Source organism: Pieris napi, chromosome 23 (assembly GCF_905475465.1).
Source record: "Pieris napi chromosome 23, ilPieNapi1.2, whole genome shotgun sequence".
Lineage (NCBI taxonomy): Eukaryota > Metazoa > Arthropoda > Insecta > Lepidoptera > Pieridae > Pieris > Pieris napi.
The window spans coordinates 3,688,098-3,711,818 of record NC_062256.1 but is presented as its reverse complement, the minus strand read 5'-3'; the positions used below and the strand labels follow the sequence as shown (position 1 = coordinate 3,711,818).

Sequence of the window (23,721 nt, the reverse complement as noted above, 5' to 3'; positions counted from 1 at the left end):
GTTTATTGTTAATTTTTATTTATCCGGTTATGCACTATACACTGGCGTAAAAAAAGAAAAATGGCGGCTGTCTGGCAAAAAACCACAGCCGTCATACCTGTAAAAAAAGCGACACTATACATCTTAAAATTATACAGTAATTAAAAATTGTATATGTTTGTAATTTTTTTAATTTCCTTTTTATAAATTTTTAATTATATTTATTATTATTATGTAGGTTAAGAGAATTGTTAATACTGTATATTTGATTGTTATGTTTAGGTTTTAATAAAGGCTTTAAAAGTATACAAGTATGACAGAACTTTGTAAACAAGAACTTTTAATATTAAAAAATTGAATTGTTTACTGAAACTTAAATTAAATCACAACGAAAATGTTAACGAAACACAGTAAGTAAATTTTCAAAACATATGAGAAACTGAAATTCCAATTCCAAATAATTTTAATAAATTCTTTTCTAAATCAATTAATAAATTTAATTAAGTGAGATCCTTGCTGAACAGAGATTTTTTATTAGGTTACAATTTTGTTAGCTTCTGTCTAGTCTCTCCGTTGTGTTATATCCATCCGATTTCGATTGCTCCCCTTAACAATCAAATTGCCCCCCTGTGATCCCCACGTTGGGAAACATACGAGTAGGTCTAATACGTCTCAATAAATCTTACCTTGAGATATATTCTTAGCCACCTATTTTGCGATAATTATGTAGAAGAATTGTTGCACTGAATTATGAACGGTCTCAAGGCACGTAGAAGTTCTCCTTTTACCATCAGTCTTACTCTTACCTCTTTTGCGTTTCTCTCTTTCTTTCAAATTTGTAAATTTAACTTCAATCCCATACGTAGCTGTAACACTAATCATACATCTACGAATACAGTAGCAAAAATATAATCTATTACGGAGCGAGTATTTACAATAGCTTGCATCTTGAGATACGGGAAATAGTAACAGTGAACCCGTTTTGAAGCGCCTGCGCAGTTTTTTGGTAGATTGACTTTGATGCAATAACAACGTACGACGATGGCGTGAATTTTACCTTTTATGTTTTTTAATATTATTATTTTTTCTCATGTAAGTGACGTGTTTGTTTTAATAAGAATAAACTTCTTTAAACCTAATTGTGTTAACTGTAAAGACAGTTTAGTGCTTAGTTAAAACATTAATTATAAATGTTGATGTGTTTTTAAGTTATTTACAACACTTTCCAGAACAACAAACTCCTTTACACTATTTAGATTATTCTGTCACTTTTCATGACAGCGTAAACAAGAAAGAAAAAGGCAATTTAATTTGCAATTTGTATGAAAATGTTGAAATTTGCCATTCATTTGTGACCATTGCTTTCACTAAGGGTAACTTCGACTTAGCAGTAAGTAAAAGTTGTGTCAAATTGTTGAGATTTTTATAAGGGTAATTATAATATATTTAAATAACACAAATCTCTAAGATCGATTTACATAACCACTCGATAAACACACTCAGTGTAGCACAGTGACGTCAGTGGCGTGTATATAGGTTGTTGCGCGTGAGTTTCATAAATAGTCGTCAAAAAGACGTTCTAAACACCCCTTGGGATCGGTGCTAGCGGGCTTAGGAGCCGCTTGGAAGGTAGGCATTGTGCTGTGTGTGTGATGTGCCTCGGTTAATTCACAGTTGTGTGTCACTTGTGTGTATTTAATATTTTCAAAAGTGATTGTGTTATTACCGTTTTATAGTAAAAAAGTGATTTAAAATTAAAATATATTAATTTCAAAAGGATTATTAACTAACGAGTTATAAGAAAAAATCCATTGAAATTAAATCATTCATCGAAGATTGGTCGATTAATTACAACGCGGATTAATTTTTCAACACAATATTGTGAGGATTTTTTATCTGCGATGTTTTATTAATACTTGATTCATAGACGGATATTTTTTATTAACTTCGATTAATTCAATAATATATTTTAGGAAGTAGATGGAAACTTAACAAGCGTATTTTATATTACGATATCCTTGGCAGGTATAAGGACGTCACGATGAGCTACGCTGCTGCTGAGACGGTTGCTCAGGCCAGCACTTGGGGTGCTTCAAGCCTCTTCTATGTGCTTCTGGTGCCAGCTGTTGTCCTCTGGTACGCCTACTGGCGTATGTCCAGACGGCATCTCTATGAATTAGCGGACAAAATTGCGGGACCAAAGGGCTTACCTTTGATTGGAAATGCCTTGGAATTTACAGGTGGATCTGACGGTATGTACTTTTTGAATACAAAAATTAATATATTCATAGTTATAACTTATATTGCTGAAGATGTTATAATTAATTAATACAAAATAAATAAATCAGTAGCGCTACAAGCTTTTTAGGTCTGGGCTGGGCTTAATAGGCAAGTAGGTGTACAGCTTCCTGTTTCCACACGCCGTCGACTTTTTGGGTCTAAATGCGCACATAGAAAGTCCATTGGTGCATAGCCAGTGATCGAACCTACGACTTCAAGTCGCACGCTGAAGCCACTAGGCCAACACTGCTCTGCTCCGCTTAATATAACTGCCGAATTTACAGCTTTAAATAATTGCCAATATTTCTGTGTAAAAATAAATTATTTATAAAGAAAATGTTTTCAGACATTTTCAAACGAATGATAAAACGAAGTGAGGAGTTCAAGGACAGTATCATCAAAGTATGGATTGGACCACGTCTTTTGGTCTTCTTGTACGACCCAAGTGATGTGGAGCTCATCTTGAGCAGCCACGTTCACATTGATAAGGCAGATGAATACAAATTCTTCAAACCCTGGCTCGGAGATGGTCTTCTTATCAGTACTGGTAGGAAACTTATCTTTAGTAGATTCAGCGAAGAAATCCCATATAAGTACAAAAGCGATTGTACTTTTTGAAGTTATACTTCTTTAGGCGCGTTATGAAAAATTTATGAGAGTGAAATTTTACGATGCGCGCGCACCGTGACACAAAATTAACAGAATGAAGTTGCCCACGGAAGATGCTACGGCATTGGACAAAATTTAAAAACAACATTCGAATAATAATAGAATTTATGTTACACTTAATTTTTCAAATGTAATCTGAACTTTATTGACTATAATGACTCCTTTTCCAGTCTTTGATTATTTAATTATAATTAATTATTTGCATGCAATCAAAAACTATTTTTAATAATGCCAAAGAAGTATAACTTCTTACGCGCGTATATAAGTACACGCACCCTTTTTGTTTAAGCTATTTCAACCTACACCTAACCAAGTTTGATTATCAAAAGTCGGAAATTTAACTTATTTTTTTCACAAGAATTTGGACTTTTGGAAATTGTCTATCGCTATATTTGATTTAGATACAAATTAAATAATGTAAGATTAATTAAAAGCATAACATTACCAAAGTCTTTTTAGGGTGACTAACAAAAAAAAATCTTTTAATCGATCTATCTAAGTCTTACTATAAAATAAGTGTAAAGGTTGCCGCAAAATATTGCTATACACGCGTCGAATACTAACGGCGAATAAAGGTCATTTGAATTTATAGGTCAGAAATGGCGTTCTCACAGAAAACTTATTGCTCCCACCTTCCATTTGAACGTATTGAAGAGTTTTATCGATCTATTCAACGCCAACTCAAGGGCTGTTGTTGACAAGCTCAAGAAAGAAACTGGAGAATTTGACTGTCATGACTACATGAGTGAATGCACAGTGGAAATTTTACTTGGTTAGTACATAGTTGACTGTTATATGTATATGTGTCAAACATTTTATCATTCTATACTTCCATAACGATATTGTGAATCATCCTTGCAATTTTTTTTTATGACGCCCAATAATGTTCCTGCAAAACTTCCATAGTTAATAAAATAAACTTCCATAAAAATATATAACCAAAACTTGCATTTGGCTAAAAAGATTTTCCGAGATATAAAAATAGCCAATTAAATAGATTAATGAATGGAAAAACTATTATTGTTAATGGACGTCATTAAATATAATAAAAATATTCAATTATTTACAAAAACTACATTGGCGTATAAATTAATTTTTTGCTTCCGCTCATTCGACGTTTTTAATGACTAAAATATTTTAAATACTTTATCAACCTTTATGAATCATGCCAAAAATCACTTATGGACAATTTGTTAATATTTAAATAAGCTTTTAAATATTATACGCTAAAACATTACGAATATTTTAAATACAGTATAAAAAACATTACATTTATTTGAAGGATTGTTCTTAACATCTTATAAGAATATATTCTTATAAGGAAATAAAAAAGACCTTAGTTTAAACACGTATTTAATATGAAGGAAATAAATAGGGCAATCTACACAACCGCGACATTTATAGATGCAATTGCGTTGTTTATAAACAAGTCAGTGTCAACCACGTTCGTGCCTCTAAAACATGCGACTCATAATGGTACAAGGAAAACTATACCTAAATAGGCCGTGCGTTCTGACCCCCCGCATAGCACGTAACACTAATGGGCAATATTCGCTAAAACGGGTCGAAAACTATGTTACGTAATTTTCGAGGTTAATATATCGGTACACCACGATGAATATATATCGATATATTTGCAGAAACCGCTATGGGTGTAAGTAAAAGCACACAGGACCGAAGTGGATTTGAATACGCCATGGCTGTTATGAAAATGTGTGATATACTCCATTTGAGACACACCAAGATTTGGCTGAGACCCGATCTCCTATTTAACTTTACTCAGTATGCCAAATTGCAGAACAACCTTCTTGACATCATTCATGGATTGACCAAAAAGGTACTAAAACCCCAACATATATATTATATGTAAATAAAACCTTGTTATTATACTTTTTATATAGATTTAGATATTACCTAAAGAGATTTAAAAAGAAAAATACTCCAATTTAAATTATTTGTAATTACAACGCTCAATAATTTAATAGGTTATCAAGAGGAAGAAGGAAGAGTTCAAATCAGGCAAGAAATTAGCTTCTTTCGAGAGCGAAGTTGCTGAACCTTCAGAACCCGCCAAACACACCCAAACCACATCCGTCGAGGGCCTTTCCTTCGGTCAGTCCAGTGGACTGAAGGATGATTTGGATGTTGACGATGATGCTGCTGTTGGACAAAAGAAACGTCTCGCTTTTCTGGATCTACTTTTGGAAAGTGCTCAAGGTGGAGTTGTTATTTCAGACGAAGAAATCAAAGAACAAGTCGACACTATTATGTTTGAGGTAAATTTATTTTCATAAACAATAGTAGTGAATTTGTGATTAGATTTCAAACGATAATTTATTTTAGGGTCATGACACTACCGCCGCTGGTAGCAGTTTCTTCCTATCCGCAATGGGTATCCATCAAGATATCCAAGACAAAGTAGTTGAAGAACTGGACAATATTTTCGGGGACTCCGACCGTCCAGCCACTTTCCAGGATACATTGGAGATGAAATATTTGGAACGTTGCTTGATGGAAACCCTTCGTATGTTCCCACCTGTACCCATTATTGCTCGGCAACTGAAACAAGATGTCACAATGCGTAAGTGTCTATTGAAAACGTTTATTGGTAAACTAAATTATAGAAGCATTTTGTTAAAAAAGAATGATTACGATGTTCTATTTTTTTTCATCAAACAGCATCCAGTGGCAAGGTGGTGCCTTCTGGTACTACCGTCATTGTTGCTACCTACAAGCTTCACCGCCGTGCAGACATCTACCCGAACCCAGACAAATTTGACCCTGACAACTTCTTGCCTGAACGTTCAGCCAACCGTCACTACTACGCTTTTGTACCTTTCTCTGCTGGACCCAGGAGTTGTGTTGGTACGTGATAAATATAGCTTTATCTAGTTGAATTATGTCATCCATCTTTCAATTTAGAGTATTGGATCCTTCCAATACACTCTCTCTCTACTACGCTTTTGTACCTTTCTCTGCTGGACCCAGGAGTTGTGTTGGTACGTGAAAACTACCTTATCGTAGTTGAATGATGCCATCCATCTTTCAATTTAGAGTATTTGGAGTATCTCTCTCTCTCTCTTCTCTCCTGAGTATGGTTTGTTAATATTGATATTTTGCAGGCCGCAAGTACGCCATGTTGAAGTTGAAGATCATTCTGTCGACAATTTTGAGGAACTTCCGCGTACACTCCGACCTTAAAGAGTCTGACTTCAAACTGCAGGCTGATATCATCTTAAAACGGGCTGAAGGTTTCAAAGTACGACTGACGCCCCGCAAGCGAATGGCCAAAGCATGATAGAAAATGAAATACATAGGTACTTACTGAAATAATACCAATTTTAGGTACATAATTTTAACTGTAGGAAATGTGCACATTTATGCAGTACATATGTATCTATACATGCATTTGTGATACCAGTACTGACTAAATTATTGTTAATTTTTTTATTTATAAGTATGAAGAAATAATCTGGGTGGCAGATTTTTTATGGGATGATGAGGTGCAAGTAATTTAATATTGCTCAATCGTGTTAGCATTACATTAATATTAATTAGACGAGTTGTAAATAGTGGTACATAATGTCTATGCAAATCGGAATGTTTTGATGCAATAAATGGATATTAATGAAATATATTTTTATTTATTACCTTCGACCGAACCAAAACTGCTTCGAAGTTTTCTTATATCCTGAATATCTCCTGTTCGTCCAAGAGACGTATCTACATCCGATTGTGAGAACGCCGGAGAACTCTTTAGCAGTTGAATACTGTTAAAAACAATATAAGATTAAGGGTCTGTTTCACAATGTACGGATAAGGTCTATATAAGTTCCAAATTAGCTATTTATTACTTATTGGTAGGATAAACACTATTGTTGCGTTTCACGACTGTCAGATAGCGCTATTCATCACATAAAGTCCATCATAAGCTATGAGTCCGATGAATGTCAAATAGCACAATTTATCTTCCAAATAATTTATGTGTCGCATAGCTATTTGGTACTTTATCCATACATTGTGAAACAGGCCCTAATTCAGTAAAACCTCTCGATACCCCAATTATTGCACGACAGTAGGCAAGAGTCGTTAGAAAACTATAATACTTATTCATATTGAGATCAATGGAGAAAGATAGGTTAAATACTCACCGAAGGATATCCAGCGGTGATCGTTTATGAATGGGGCATAGACACGGAAGAAGGTCGTGGTGGTACCTTTTAACCCACCAGCCAGATTTCGATAGCTTCCATTCAATTATCTTTATTTTTGCAATGGAACATTTGCGAGCCTCTCTTATAAGATTAAAATATGACGCCATCAGTTCTTGACCTGTTAACAAAATTCCTCAAATGATAAGGACAAGATTTTAAAATAAAGTTCCATGTGATACTAAGTACTTTAAGTTTAGACATAAAACACACACAAAATAACAATAATCAAAGAAAAAATAAAATTAGAGATATAAAAAAGAATTTAAAAAAATCCCTTTTCCAATTCGGTTCGTTTCAAGTGTGTAATGCGTGTGTGCTGTGGTTGTAATTGGCCCTGGCTCAGCATTATGCTGAGGAGCAGAATGTTCCACAGCGCTGGTCATTCTGCCAGAGACCACAGCAGCTAGATCGCGCCTCAGTCCCCAAAAAAAAAATTAATGTAATAAATATTTAGTAGAAAATAATAATAACAGTATACCCGTTTTCTTTATTACAGATTACATGGCATGTGTTCCTACTATACCTTGATATACCCAACATTATTCGTCTTAGGGATGGTAGGGTATAAATAAATTAGTAGTCGGGGTTTACAGTAGGCCTACTATCTACTAAGTCTTGTGGGGTGAGCAATCCAAGTGTTCTTCAAGAACTCGGTTTGTTTGTATCTAGGTTAAATGTGCGACGACGAAGAATAAGGTTGTTTGCGATAGCAAGGGCCAGAACCAGTCTGTTTCACAGATCCCCGTTAACTGAGACATTGCGCTAACTGCTGTCTCCGACAATATCGACATTTTTATGATGTTCACCATGTTTAATCTCGACATTATTGACTTAGAACTGTAAGGGTAGAGTTTTTTTGTGAATAAATAAATATATAAAAATTTATATACTCTAACTTGAATGTATTATAATCTACTGTCATTTAGCAATTAAAGCTATATTTGTATCGCTAAAAGCAAAATTTGCTTGAAAATCTCACATAAACAGGCCAATAAAATGTTATTTATAGTACAATAACTTCTAATAACAGCAATTAGCATATTTGAAAAAAAAATACGTAACGCTTTTTATTAAACCAGTTTAAAATGGGCGATTTACTAATTTGTAAAAAACTTGAACTGGACGTTGCCCTTGACTTTGTCCACGTGAAACACGAGGTTCTATCATGTTTATAACATGAAATCTAATATATAAAATACTCGTGGTGTTTGTGGTTAAACTCCTCCGAAACGGCTCGACCGATTCTCATGAAATTTTGTGTGCATATTGGGTATGTCTGAGAATCGGACAACATTTTCATCCCCCTAAATGTTAAGGGTAGTCCACCCCTAAATTTTTTATTTTTATTTTTAGATATTTTTTCTGTTTTTATTTTTTTATGATACATCATTAAAAAATACATACAACCCCTAACTTTCACCCCTCTACGATCAACCCCTATTTTATTATTATACATGATATACATGGCAAAACGACGTTTGCCCGGTCAGCTAGTATTCTATAAAACATGTGCAAATGTGAATGTTTTAACTCAAAGAAATGTGATTAATTTACAAACAATTACTTTTTATTGAATATTCACGATATCCAATATGTGCAAATTCCATGATTGGCGCGTGATTCTATTCATACTTCTGCATTTAAATTAAAAAGGATATATCCAATGACAGGATGTTTGACCGCTATCCGGTGCTAACGATGCCAAAGCAAGGCTGACTAAACATTACTTCATTAAAATAAAATCAGAAATATTCTAGAACGCGGGAAAATTGGACAAAATGGACCTACTGGAAAGATCTATAGGACGCCATAAAAGATTGACAGATGACGTAATAGCGGAGAATAACGAAATGAATGTATCTTAAGACAATGAGAAATTGAAAAATATTGTGGAGGCCTATAAAAGGGGCCATACAAATACTAGAACACTAACAAAACTAACTTTTATTTTTATAACTTATTACACAACTAATAAGGGTCTGTTTTACAATGTATTCGGTAAGCTATGCAAACACATAAATTATTTGGAAGATAAATTGTGCTATTTGACATTCATCGGACTCATAACTTATGATGGATTTTATGTGACAAATAGCGCTATCTGACAGTCGTGAAACGCAACAATAGTGTTTATCCTACCAATAAGTAATAAATAGCTAATTTGGACTTATGTAGAACTTATCCGTACATTGTGAAACAGACCCTAAGAATTGTTAACTAAACAATCAAAACAAAAAAAGCTTTAATATTAATATAAGAGGAGTGGTGGCGTAGTGGCTTGAGCGTGCGACACTCAACCCTGAGGTCGTAGGTTCTATCCCCAGCTGTGCACCAATGGACTTTCTGTCTATGCGCGCATTTAACATTCGCATGATCGGTGAAGGAAAACATCGTGAGGAAACCGGCTTGCCTTAGACCCAAAAAAGAAAGTCGACGGCGTGAGTCAGGCATAGGAGGCTGTTCACCTTCCTATTTGATTGACAAATGATCATGAAACCAATACAGACCCAGGCCTAAAAAGGTTATAGCGGATTTATTTTATTTTATTTAATAACAAAAAGCACACTCATAAATCACTAGACTACTTTAAGGCTCTGGCACGATTTATGCATTAGCCAGCATCAAGTATAGGATTTTTTTAATAATTCGTGCTTGTCTTTAGAAATTAGACCGTGTCCTCCATGTACGGTTTAGGCACTCGCCTGGTACCGCACAACCCTCCCAAAGGCCGAGAACAAATTTAAATTAATTTAAAACTTGCCCTCGAACCGGGAATCGAACCCGGTACCCCTCACCTAGCTGCCACTTAATAAGACCGCTAGGCTATGAGACCCCCCATTAGTATCCCTTGTTTGGGGTGCCAGTTCATTTTATATTACACTTATATTTTACATAGTGTGCATGTAAGCCACGCATGTTTATATAAATGAAGTAGTTTTTATAATGACAAGTGAATAAAAAAAAAGTTAGTAAGTTATATCACATTTACATTGACATTGCGACATTTCATCAATTATAGAATTTACCACAAATCAATTTAATAATCTTGTGATTAGAGATGTATTCTAACATTAGTTAAGTTACATATATATTTTAGTTAATAATTAGAAGCGAAATTGTTAGAATCGTCGCACACTTGAAGCCAAAATGAGCCCTTTAGTTAATACCACACTCATAAATTGTAATATAACATTCTTGTTTCCGATAAAGTCCAAAAAGGTCGACTGTACTTGTATTGAAGTGGCAGTTAGATTCATGAACCCTTAGATAAGCTAAGTTAGGTTTTGTTAGCGTCGCAACCCCACTATCCCTAATATTAATGTTAGTTATAAGCTCATATTTTAAACGATTGAAGTTAGGTGACACCCAGCTTAAACAATGCGTTTTATTTAACATATATCTGAACATATCAACAACCGCCACCGAATTAACTAGAGGCATTTTATTTTATTGGTTCCTACACAAACAAGAAAATGGATTCTAAAAATGTGTTCATGATGAAAAATATACAAGAATTTCTTTCCTTACACCTTACGTATTTAGTTTGACATATAGGTAAAAAGTTGCATAATCATATCTGCCTGGTAGCCCATACATTCGTTCATATCTAATATATAAAATTATCGTGTCACATTGTTCGTTCCCATTCTCCTCCGAAACGGCTCGACCGATTCTTATGAAATTTTTTATACATATTCAGTATGTCTGAGAATTTCATCTTTTCATCCCCCTAAATGTTAGGGGTGTTCCCACCCCAAATTTTTTAGTTTTTAGACTTTTTGTTTTCATTTTTATGATAAAACATACAAAAATACATACAATCCTCAATTGTCACCCTTCTACGATCAATCCCTATTTTTATTATAGTAGATAGTTATTTTTGTTGAACTAAAAAAATTTTCCTAGAAATAATATACATGTCAAAACGACGTTTGCCGGGTCAGCTAGTTATAACTATAATATTTTCATTTATTTGAGATAATAATAATTAGCAACAATTCTCTTCGCAGAAAAGGCATAGTAGTAGCTAAATATTTGGGAATTACCACTGTCGAGGACGACATTAAAAGATCAACCGAATAATACAAAATGTGACTTCAGCAACACATAAACATCCAAGCTTCGGGCCTTTTGGAAATGGCACGTGTTTCGGCTGAGAACTATATACATATATGCGTGGATTATATGCCGCTAGCACTATGAAAAATATTAGTGTAATATAAGATGAACTGGCACCTTAAACACTGGCCATTCATAGGGCTTATTATTAAATAAAATAAATAAATCAATAGCGCTACAACCTTTTTTGGTCTGGGCCTTAACTGTATCTGTTTGATCACTTGACAATCTAACAGACAAGTGGAAGATCAGCCTCCTGTGTCTGACACACGCCGTCGTCGGGTCTAAGCCAAGCCAGTTTCCTTAACGCGAATGTTAAGTGCGCACTTTGAAAGTCCATTGGCGCACAGCCGGGTATCGAAACTACAACCTTAGGGGTGAGAGTCTAATCTGAAACCAACACATGCATTTTGTTTACCTGCTGATATAGACATCATCAGTCGAGACTGCTCAGCTTCCACCTCATAAACGATACCTTTAGGCTCTTCTTCAAAAATCACATCAATATCTTCTCCATCTTTCTTTGCCGTTTCAGCTTGTCTTTTAGTCTCCTAAAATAAAAAAAAGGTGCGTGTACTTATGTAAGCGCGTAAGAAGTTCTACGTCTTTGGCATTTTTAAAAATAGTTTTTGATTGCATGCAAATAATTAATTACAATTTAATAATCAAAGACTGGAAAAGGAGTCATTATAGTCAATAAAGTTCAGTTTACATTTGAAAAATTAAATAAATAAATATTTATTATTATTCTCTTACATTAAGTGTAACATAAATTTTATTATTATTCAAATGTTGTTTTTAAATTATGTCCAAGGCCGTAGCATCTTCCGTGGGCAACTTCATTCTGTTAATTTTGTGTAACGGTGCGCGCGCATCGTAAAACTTCACTCTCATCAATTTTTCATAACGCGCCTAAAGAAGTATAACTTCAATAAAAAAACGTGTGTGTAGTTATGTACACACGTTAGAAGTTATACTTCTTTGGCGTAACAAGATAAAAATCTTTTCAAATATTACATCTTTCGCCTTATTCTACGTTTGTAGAAAAAACGGCACTAACAATAGAAAAAGGTATTTAATACATTGAAAGTTTTATTATAACGCATTATCTAGTAGTTAAATAAAGTTTATTTAAATATCACAAAAATTATTTCTACATAATTCAAGAAATGGACATTTTTTAATTTTTATTTTCAAATGTTGACTATGCTTACTTCAAGGTGTCGGTTTTTTGTGACGGCATCGTAAAAATTTATTCTCATAATGTTTCCCTTACGCGCCAAAAGAAGTATAACTTCAAAAATCTTTATAAGTTAAGTTTACTGATTTGGTTTCCATTGGAAAAAATATAACTTTTTATGTTGGCTTAATAAGCCTAACTTTGTTTCAAACGTTTTGTCCTAGTTATTTTTTTCTATAATTATCTTTATGTGTAAATAATAATAATAAAACCCAGTAACGCTTCACTGTTTTTGGCCTCAGATTTCTGTATCTGTTTTGTGGTCATTTTTATTGTTTATAAGCAAGTAGGTGATCAGGTTCTGTACGGGACACGCGACTGAATCTCTCGGCTACATTTCCAGACTCAGGGGCAATCATCAACATCCACGACTGTTTTAATGAAAAGTGGGAACAAACCGTGATCCATGTGGTATCAAATTATTTCAGTATAATAAGTATTATTATTATTTTCTTATGTAGCCAAGTTCACATTTCAAGGATCGTCATGCTAGCTTAAATGTCATTGCTTGTGGCGGCGTCCATGCCTCGGGTTGTCTCTCTTTCTAAAATATGGCCGATGGCTGGCCATGCGTCATACTCATGAACGGGTACTACTTGTGGTGACTGGTCGGACTTGAATTCGTGTATGCGGTGATGTTAGTTATTTCGACTATGTATTTGCGTGTTGTTCCCTCGAGAATGTAAGTGCGTTCTCCTATTTCACCATGCCTACTGCTGATAGAGAACAAATCTTTGTTTTTTATTATTAATTACTAAAAATATCATGTGGAACATGTTGCAGCTCATTACAAAAATTGTGTAAAACAAAAACTTTGTTGCGGTTTGCGGAGAGTTTATTGCCAGTTCTTCTCGTTCGTTCTACGCCCTTGATTTGAGAACTGGCCATTCATGTAAAATTAGAAGTATTTAAAATTTAATATGTATTTCTTTATTGACGTTCATAAGTGTACATTGTGTTACCTAAATGAATAAATAATTCCGACCTGACTTGACACGCCGGCGACTTTCGGTTTAAATTTTCCTTAGCGTACGCATGTTTAATGTGCACTTAGCTCTATCGGTCTAAAGCTGGGGTTCAAAATCGATCCCTGGGCGGAGTCCCACACGCTCAGGCACAATGCCAACAAAACTAACAAAAAAGATTTAAACTTTGTTTACGTGCGACTCTCATCCCTGAGGTCATAGGTTCGACCCCCGGCTGTGCACCAATGGACTTTCTTTCTATGTGCGCATTTAATATTCGCTCGATGAAGGAAAACATCGTGAGGAAACCGACATGTCTTAGACCCAGAAAGTCGACGGCGTGTGTCAGGCACTGGAGGCTGATCACCTACCTGCCGATTAGGTTTTAAAATGATCATGAAACAGATTCAGAAATCTGGTTGTAGCGCCACTGATTTATTTTTATTAGGTTAAGGACATACTTGTCTATGAAAGAAAAATCAAATACACACACAATGAAAGGCCAAAACCATCCACAGTTTGATGCGGCATTAGATAAGGTTATAAACTACATTTTATAATTATATATAAGGCCATTGACGCAATCAAGACGCCAGAATCATTGTGGCTCTGTATTTTATAAAAATATATTTTTTTACGAATTAATTACCGCATTTGGCAAGGCTAACATCAAAAGAATTCATATCTATCTGAAGTATATTTAGGTACATCAGTGAAAAAGCCGCAGTCATCAAAGTCATAAATTAATTATGAATATAACATGATCACTTAGGAATGCGGTTATCAGGCGTGTTATGGCCAATCTCGTAAGTGAGTTTTCGATATCATTAAGTATTTTTTACACGCTTTATATTAGCTTCACCTGTATGTATGTATGTATGTATGTAACCGACTCCGTCGGACTCGATTTTGACCCACTTTTAACGGACAGATTTAATTCAAACTTTGCGCACCTGTCAAAGATGGATGACAATGCAATAAAAACATGAAAAAAATAAAAAAAATTTAACTAAAAAATAAATAATAGTTAAAAAAAACTAGAATACACGCTTTTAAAGCACATCAAACTAAAAAATAATTCCTAATTTAGGCTGAAAATGGTAATGAACAAAAAATACTAGTAGGTATTATTGTGAAAAAGCGTGGGGCGCTCTGTGCCATATTTTTCGCCTATCGAGCAACCCACGCTTTTTCACGTTTTTTTATTCTAGTTTTTTTGTTCTAGTTTATTTAAACTATTATTTATTTGTTGTCTATGGTCGACAATTTTTGAAGGAAATATATTTTATCTTTAAAGGCAGTCTTAAATTAGTTTTGAGTGAAAACTCTTTTTTGTCATTTTGAAAATAGTAATATTATATTATTATTTAGTATTAATAACGATTTTGTTAATTATTTTACAATTATAATTAATTAATATATATAATTATTTGTACATAAAATCTCTTTTGTGGAGAACTTACGACGATAAATTTCCATAAGTGTTCCTTTTTTGCAAAAGTGTATAATATGTCACCGTAAAATTGTAAATACCGTTAGGTTGTAATCTATCCGCTAGATTATGAACTGTCGAAAGGTTGTGAAGTTGAACGTACTGCTTACAATTTAACGTATTATTCGGTAAATTGAATCGAAGTGAAACCATCAAATTGTGAAACGGAACGCACCTCGCGCGCTGATTGGTTGAACGGCATACATTCGACAACAAACAAATATGGTGGCGCGGGCATATTTATATTATAGCGAGGCGATATTTATAATTTTACGTTGAAATATAAATGTATTTTTATTTATTGAAGATTTTATGACGATTTCTTTGCCAATTTTGACATATTTCAATAGCTCTACGCCTCTGTTTATTAAACTTCGTTCCCGGGGTAGATAGAGTATAAAACTAGATGAGCTTCTAAAATGACAATAATAACTAAAGAGAGAAGGCATTAACGTGAAGTACTTAAGTGCGAGCGAAACAAGGTTTTATTTGTTTACCACCGAGCCCTTGGTGGTAAACAAGTTTTCACCGCTTACTGATAAATCTGTGAAACCGAAGTCTAACCCATATTTTAAGACCTTATCCTTATAAGAGGTGTATTTAAAGTGGGAATTGTTGCATAATTGGCTGTAAAAGCTATAGTGAACATAAAGAACCAAACATAACCTTTCATCGGTAAGTAGCTTATTTTTTCACGACTCAGTAACTTTGTTTGTCAATAATAAGTAATCTTCAATGAAAAAATAAAAAAAACTGCAAATACGACATATGTCAATCATTCGCTATCTCACACGTTGTTCGCTGATGCTTGGTCTATGCCATAGTCCGTCTACGGTTCCCGGCAATAACGTTAAAACTATTACAAATTTAATTTACAAACTTACAAGAATACTGTAATCTCTGAAGAATTTGTCATGTGTGTAAAATCGAATATATGTTATATGACAGAAATAGTCATATCACAGGGCGTGGCGTGATTACCACGTCTACGGCAACTCTATGGAATCATTAATAACATAAATAATAAAATCTGTTACCGCATCTGACAAGCAACTATCACCCAGAAAACAGTGGAAGGCCTCAGTGAGATGCTGAGTGCCAAGTTCTGGGCGTTCACTCCTCAAATGCAACTCTCCTAGAAGATGGAGCGCTTGGCCCAGCTGACGCCGAAGGTTGTGCTCCATAGCCAAGGCACCCATCTCCGTGAGTAATTTGGCTGCTTTTTCATATTCACCCAACCTTAAAACAACCTTTTATATCGCGAATGAAATTCGTAAAATATATTTTAGATATAAATAATGAACAGTTATTTTTATTTTCTTCAGTTTTACATATTATTGTAGCGACATCTACCGCTTTAATCATAGCAATATATTCATAACTGAAACGCACTAACAAAATAATTCCCATTCCTAAATCTAAATACAACTTTTCGCCATTGGGGCTCTTGGAGGATCCCTTTAGGTCCTTCCTTCCCCTACAATGCTTTTAAATTTAAACATTCGCAAACGCTTAGGCCTATTAGTGTTTGCGGGAGAGTTTTCTACGCTTTCCCTCATATTGAGAGAGGATATAACCATCCAGGTTTTGCGGACGAGAATTATGACAAAAAATTTAAGTCTATACAGTGGAATCTCGATAACTCGAATGTCAAGGGAACGGCAAGAAACTCAAGTTAACAAGAACGAGATACATAATATGATTTAACTGGTAAAATTTCGACTAACAGAGGCGCGAGATTTCCAGTGTACTTTTCGATTTGTAGAGTCGAATTTGAATAAGAATGCAACTTAAGTTTCGTAGTATATATTTTTTATGAATGTAATCATTCATAGAATGTGTGCAAGACAACATATTCATTTTGGAATTTATTGATATTATTTCGGGGAATTCCAAGTAAGACGTCATTATATTTTACTTACTACGACTTACTTACCTTTTCGAGTTATAGAGTATAAATATGTATTATCAATACTTCATAGGGAAATAAGATTTTGTTCGAGTTACAAAGTCTAAATAATTATACCGTAAACCACGTATTTAAGGGAACAGCGGAAGGGAATGGCCATTTTTTCGACTTACTGAGGATTTCGACTTAACGAGGTTCGAGTTATCGAGATTCCACTGTATTAATATTTTAATCGACATATTAACCTTTGCATTACAGCTGCCATGTGCATTTTTGTTTCACATAAACCTTCGATATTATTACTCTCTGTATGTATCCGAAACGCCTTTTCAAAGGTTTTCTGAGCGTTATTTAAATTATTCATCATTAATTGGCTGATCCCAATCTCAATTATTGCTTCGGCTGTTTTTGGTACATCGTCAGCTAAAAGCATTAACTTAAAACATAATTTTTATATCTAATTTTAGTATAGACTTTTTTTTTTAAAGACAATTCACACCAATTGACCTAGTCCCATGCTAAGCTGGTGAAGCTCGTGTTATGGGTACGAGGCAACGAATATACATACATATTATAGATAGATAGACATATAATTACATATTTAAACACCCAAGACCTAAGCACAACACCAAATGCTCATCACAACGATGTTCGTCTCAGCTGGGGATCGAACCCGGGACCCATGGATTCGCAGTCAGGGGTACTAACCACTAGACCAATGAGTCGACTTGTGACCAAACTTTAAATATAGCCAAAAAGGGTCTGTCAAATCAAGTGGATTTTGGATTTGACGGTGCTCAAAAAATAACAAACTTGCGAGGCCATTTTGTTTATTTGCGAGGCTCTATAAAAGCCGACCATGTTAAGCGCTGAGTTATGGAAAAATTACCAATTTTAGCGATGATTTCGAATCCTACATGAAGTGGTTAATGCATAGGGTATATATACTGGTACTGGGATTGATTTCCGTGACAATTATTGTAGATTCGTAGGCACATAAGGGCCTGCTTGGTTGTGATCAAAGAGCCGGACGCAGAAGTGTGTCCTTCGCCAGATTATATGTAATTTTAAATATTTTATTTAAACACAGAAGTAGTAAATACAAATAAATTTAGTTTCTATACCATCTCTAGCTCTTCTCTCGGCCAGACGGGCTAAAGTTTCGGACTTGGCCACTTCTTTGGTTCTACAAGACCTGGCTTTATTCACTAGCACCCTATGTAACTGAATCGCTGTTGCAGAAAATAACATTTCAGTTGATACTCTCTCTTCTCCCTCTACTGCTTCGTAAAGCGGCCAATCCTGGATAAAAAGATCGCATTATTAAGATGCTAAAAACTGACGCTGGTCCAACCTCTGTAAGATTCAGAGTCGAGACTATAGAAGTTTTATTTATGCGAACTAGCGAACTGTGGAATCGACTCCCGGTGGGGGTCTTCCCACAGAGATACGACCTCCAAATGTTTAAAAAGCGTGTGTACTCCTCCCTAAAAAGCCGGCAACGCACCCACTAAAAATGGGTGTCTATGGGCTGCGAAGACTGCCCTTTTTGGTCGTCCCGCAAGCTCGTTTGCCCCCCTAATATATAAAAAAACAGCATACTGAGCGCTAAGAAGATTAGATTTATAATAAATTGGTAATACTATGAATATAGCGGGATCAAGAGACATGTCAATCCTGGAGACGCTTTCACCTAAATCAGCAAAAAACAACACAAAATTTATAAAATTAATATTGTGTGAAGTAAGTTATATATAGATATATTAATTTTATATAATATATCTATATATAAAATATAATAAAATAATATTATGTATATATATATATATCATGTTAGGGCCGTTGGTTTCAAGTGCCCAGCCGCTTATTAAAGATTTAAGTTGGCGCCTGGTAGATAGTACCGGTGACCCCAGAGCTGGCACTTTCCTGGCTCAACGAATAAGTATCGCAATACAGCGAGGAAATTCTGCCACAGGGACCAAACTTTTATAATTTATTTTCATTTTCTTTTTAATAATTTTTATTATTTCTTTATATAATTCCTGAAAGGCCGGCAACGCACTCGCGAGACCTCTGGCATTGAGAGTGTCCATGGGCGGCGGTATCACTTAACATCAGGTGAGCCTCCTGCCCGTTTGCCCCCTGTTCTATAAAATATATGCAATAGGTTAAGAAAAAATATATGAAATATGTATATATTTATTTCCAAAATATTTAAACAAATTAATGTACTCGTACAGTTGTGCTGGTTGAGCCCGCTAGTTTTTTTATGTATCTAATATAATATTGTACTAAACCTTTCCAATCGCGGAGTCTCGTACTTCAGTCAAAATAACAAATGGTTCTTCAGGATCCGCTCCTGGAACTAAATTATAATGAATAAATAAATTTAATCTTATTAGTTAATATGATGGAATCTGTTCGGAAAGAGAATCGTGGGAATTGTTTTATAATTCTTATTTGTTGCGAGTAATTTAATATTTATTAAATCGACATTAAATGTTATATGTTACGGTATTTAATTCTGTATAATTAAGTTGTAAATATTTAGCATATTTATTATTGTTAAAGACACACTATCGCATTGGTAATCAACTGTTAATGTAGTTAGTTAGTAACATATACACATTATTTTTAATGCTGCCAGTATTAAAGGCACACTGCCACAGGGATCAAACTTTTTAAATTATTAATCATTATTATTATTATTGTTTTCATGACCATTCTTTATTGGCAGTAGCCTAGCTTTGTGGCTGATACATGTTTCATAATGGTGTTTAATATATAAAACATTGGTACACCAGTACACCAGAACTGGTACACCAGTACTGGTACACCTTTTTTCAGTTGGCAGGTTGGTTCAGAAGTTAGTTTATTTCTTTATTAGTTTTATTTAGCATCCGAACGTGTGCTTTTTTAAATCTCATACCAGTAAATCATCAGTGTTGGCCTAGTGGCTTCAGCGTGCGACTCTCATCCCTGAAGTCGTAGGTTCGATCCTCGACTGTGCACCATTGGGCTTTCTGTCTATATGCGCATTTAATATTCGCTCAAACGGTGAAAACATCGTGAGGAAACCGACATGTCTTTGACCCAAAAAGTCGACGGCGTGTGTCAGGCACTGGAGGCTGTTCGCCTACTTGCCTATTGGATTGAAAAATGATCATGAAACAGATTCAGAAATCTGAGGCCCAGACCTAAAGAGGTTGTAGCGCCACTGATTTTTTTTAAAAGGTCCTTTACCGCTCTTTGCATTCTTAAAGTTCGTTGCTACGCGATGCTGTACTAAGATTCGTAAGTTATGAACTATGGGTATTAAAAATTATTCACACTTGTCAAGTAGAAATTTCGCATAGTGATATTTGCAGCAACCCTTCTGCCGTCCACCATCTATGAGATACTGGCTTGACACCGCAATCGAAGCCAGGAAAAACTTCTCAGCGAGCCAGAGTATACCTTTACCCATTTCAGCATAATGTATAGCAAGAGCAAGCAACTCCAGACATTCCTTTTTCGTGTCCCCTAAAAATATGGTAAATCTGCTTAAAATTAAATTATGACGATTTTCAGCATGTTCTTAAATAGGATTTGAACCTATGAAGAGCAGTGTTGGCCTAGTGGCTTCAGCGTGCGACTCCCATCCCTGAGGTCGTAGGATCGATCCCTGGTTGTGCACCAATGGACTTTCTTTCTATGTGCGCATTTAACATTCGCTCGTGCGGTGAAGGAAATCATCGTGAGGAAACCGACATGTCTTAGACCCAAAAAATCGACGACCTGTGTCAGGCACAGGAGGCTGATCATCTACTTGCCTATTAGATTGAAAAATGATCATGAAACAGATTCAGAAATCTGAGGCTCAGACCTTAAGAGGTTGTAGTACCACTGATTTGTTTTGAACCTCGTAATCTGTACCCTTTCTCCCTAAAATCAAATTGCTACAGTGATCGTGGCGTTCTTGTTTGTAAGATGTAATTATGTAATTTAATACATTTTCTTTTTTCTTTTCTCACAGTTGTTGCCTGGAAGAGATCGCTCGAAAGCGATAAGGCCGCCAGTTGCCTTTCCTTTACTTGTAATTTTGTTAATTTTTTTATATCATAAAGCAACAAAGTGTAACAATAAATAAATAAACAAATAAGATGTAGTTCTCTCTATATACGTAGCGCTGATATCTCAAGTTTGGGATGGCGCTCCAAGCGGAATATTGTGATGGTGATCGCTGTCGGTATCGCTATTGGCTATGTAAGGGCTCTGTTGACATACAACAGAGGAGACGGTAGAGTTTACGGCAATAACTTCAAATTAATGTCAATAGGGATCCAATTTCTTTTGGTTTTCGATTTGATGTAATTCTCTATCTGACTCTGATAAATTCTTACCTAGCACTAAAATGAGTAAATAAAAAGAACGTTTAGCCAACTATCCTCTAACATATAACGTTTTTAATTAAATACAAAGATCACACATTAAATTCTACACCTCTCTCACGATTTAAATATAAATACCCTTGTCTCGATATTTCTCAGCTTGAATGAGTCCAGCGCAAATATGTTCAAGATAATCTTCTCTCTTCCTCAGATCCACAACGATACCAATATCATCGTTTTTAACCAGCTGTATATTGTCATATATTAGGTCTTGAAGATAGTCAGATGACTCAAAGAAACCAGATTCCCGAAGTTCAAGGATCAAGCATTGGTGTAATGGCCTTTTTCGCCTAAAAATAATATTTATAGTTAAAGGCCGTCGTTGTGGCTAAGTGGTTGACGTACGTGGCGTATTCAGGTTGGAAAGGACCAAGGGGAAGAAGGAGAAAAGGGCGCCCAAAAAAAAGGTGGATAGAAGAAATAGAAGCGATAGAGAATGGAGAAAGAAAGCCATAGACGGAGTCAGTTGGGAAAAGCTGGATGAGGCTTTTACCCGTGATGAGGTGAGGTGAGGGGTTCCGATCGATGGTACTGAAGAAAGCTAGGATATTACGATAACAAGAAAAAAATGTATATAACAAATCTAAGCTGTATATTCTACTTTTGTAATTATCGGAAATAGAACGGGCTTTTATTGTTATACTTATTATTAAAACCCAGGTAGGCGCAGAAAGCCTTTATAAAAAATTGTTGTTTAAAGATAAAATTAAAGTTTTAGTTACTCAAACTCAAAATAACTTTATTCATATAGGTAATCAAGTACACTTATGAACGTAAACGGAGAAGATGTTAAATTAGTTTTAAATTTACATTTACTACCAGTTCGCAAGTCAAGGGCGTTGAGCGGGCAAGAAAAACTGGCAAAAAACTCTCCGCCACTCTTTTTAATCGCCAAGTTTTGAGTCATACAAATTGTTTGAACTGGAGCAAATCAATCCCAAGGATTACGATCATTTAAATATTCGTCAAATTTATAAAAAGTTTTTTGATTAATTTGCGTTTAACGTTTTGAATTTATTCAGTGATAATTCTCTAATTTCTGTTGCGAGTTAGTTGTAAAAACGAATACAATTTGGATATAAGGAGTGGTTTATCTTCTGGAGCCTGGTTGGTCGTACGCTTAAATTAGTTTTCTTTCGAGTATTGTACTGCTAAACTAATTTAACTAAAAACTTAAACGGATATAAACACGAATGTAAGGTATATTAAATTTACATAACTCGATATTTCCAGTGATTTTTAAAAATGGTGGCGAAGATTATGCAATATTGTTTCGATTAAAAATTTGTGAATTCCACGATACGTTATACCTTTAAACTTTGGTTAAATCGAGTACACATTTAAATAAAAGTTAACGGGAGTATATGAGAATTGTTTAAATTTTATTTGTTAAATTAAAAAAAAATATTGGCTCCAAAACTACACTTATACGCCGAAGTCACTTCATTACAACCCACTTCAAATGTTTTAAGGTTAAAAAAAACTCATTCTTTATCTCCAGTAGCATTAACAAATAATGGGATTATGCGCTCTAACGTATTAAAGTTACGTAACACAACGTTTTGAGCGCTTTAAAGCTGTTGTCAGCGAGAAGTGTAAGTTGTATGATTTTTTATAAAGAACTGTGGTAAACCTGATGTTAAGTTATATGGACACTCTCAATGTCAGACGGCTCGCGAGTGCATTGCCAGCCGTTTAAGAATTGGTATGCTCTTTCATTGAAGAACCTTAAGTCGAAATGGTTCGGAAATATGTACTTTAGTGCGCAGCTGGTTCACGTAGTGGTGCGCGGCAAAAACTTCTTTAAAAACGCTCAGTTGTGGAACGACGGAGATCGAGGTGATACGGATGGATTTTCGTATTTAAAAATCATTTATTAATATAGGTAACACAATGTACACTTAAGAACGAAAAAAGAAAAATACATTAAATGCTTCTAATTTTACATTTACTGCCAGTTCTCACGTCAAGGGAGTAGAACGGAAGAGAAGAACTGGCAAACAACTCTCCGCCACTCTTTTTAATCGCCAAGTTTTTTGGTTTACACAACGTTTGTAAGGAGCTGCAACCATTACACCATGTTCCACTTGACTTAAGTAATACATAATCTTAGTAATAATATTCTGCCTCGATGTCCGATGATGAAACTGAGCTACACGTATTGTGTGCAGGTATATAATGTAAACTAATTAAAATAATAATACCTCCGAATCCCTTTTGCATCTAGTGCCTCCAAACTAAACAGAGCGCGATTTCTTAGATTCTCCAAACTTGTTTTTGTCATACATGCCATGAGCTTTGGAAGCTGCCGTTTCTTTGGTAATTGTGGGTCCTCCATTATATATTTTTATTATTTTAAAAACTTAAAACGTTCGTACTAACAACATGCAAATTGCTCGTTGACATTTGTTGGGATCATAAATA

The 23,721-nt window shown here is 34.9% G+C and overlaps 2 protein-coding genes across 3 annotated transcripts; one reads left to right on the top strand and one right to left on the bottom strand.

Annotated features, from left to right (window-relative positions):
* The first annotated feature begins 1,474 nt into the window (after positions 1-1,474).
* Positions 1,475-6,561, top strand: LOC125061423 (cytochrome P450 4g15). Of its 2 annotated transcripts, none has more exons than XM_047666878.1 (9): positions 1,475-1,608; positions 2,005-2,231; positions 2,606-2,806; positions 3,521-3,700; positions 4,569-4,765; positions 4,914-5,204; positions 5,272-5,509; positions 5,608-5,793; positions 6,051-6,561. In XM_047666878.1, exons 2-9 carry the CDS (start codon positions 2,021-2,023, stop codon positions 6,224-6,226), a joined length of 1,680 nt encoding a protein of 559 aa, XP_047522834.1. In that variant the 5' UTR covers positions 1,475-1,608; positions 2,005-2,020; the 3' UTR covers positions 6,227-6,561. The 2 variants fall into 2 exon arrangements, with proteins under 2 accessions (XP_047522834.1, XP_047522835.1); XM_047666879.1 differs by lacking the exon at positions 1,475-1,608 and adding an exon at positions 1,844-1,860.
* LOC125061424 lies at positions 6,419-23,721 on the bottom strand. The gene is made up of 10 exons (XM_047666880.1): positions 23,502-23,721; positions 21,376-21,587; positions 20,198-20,389; positions 19,165-19,232; positions 17,992-18,169; positions 17,113-17,290; positions 15,996-16,197; positions 11,680-11,812; positions 7,080-7,260; positions 6,419-6,698 (listed from the first exon to the last, which is right to left on the bottom strand). The coding sequence occupies exons 1-10, from the start codon at positions 23,633-23,635 to the stop codon at positions 6,569-6,571; spliced, it is 1,608 nt and encodes a 535-aa protein (XP_047522836.1). The 5' UTR covers positions 23,636-23,721; the 3' UTR covers positions 6,419-6,568.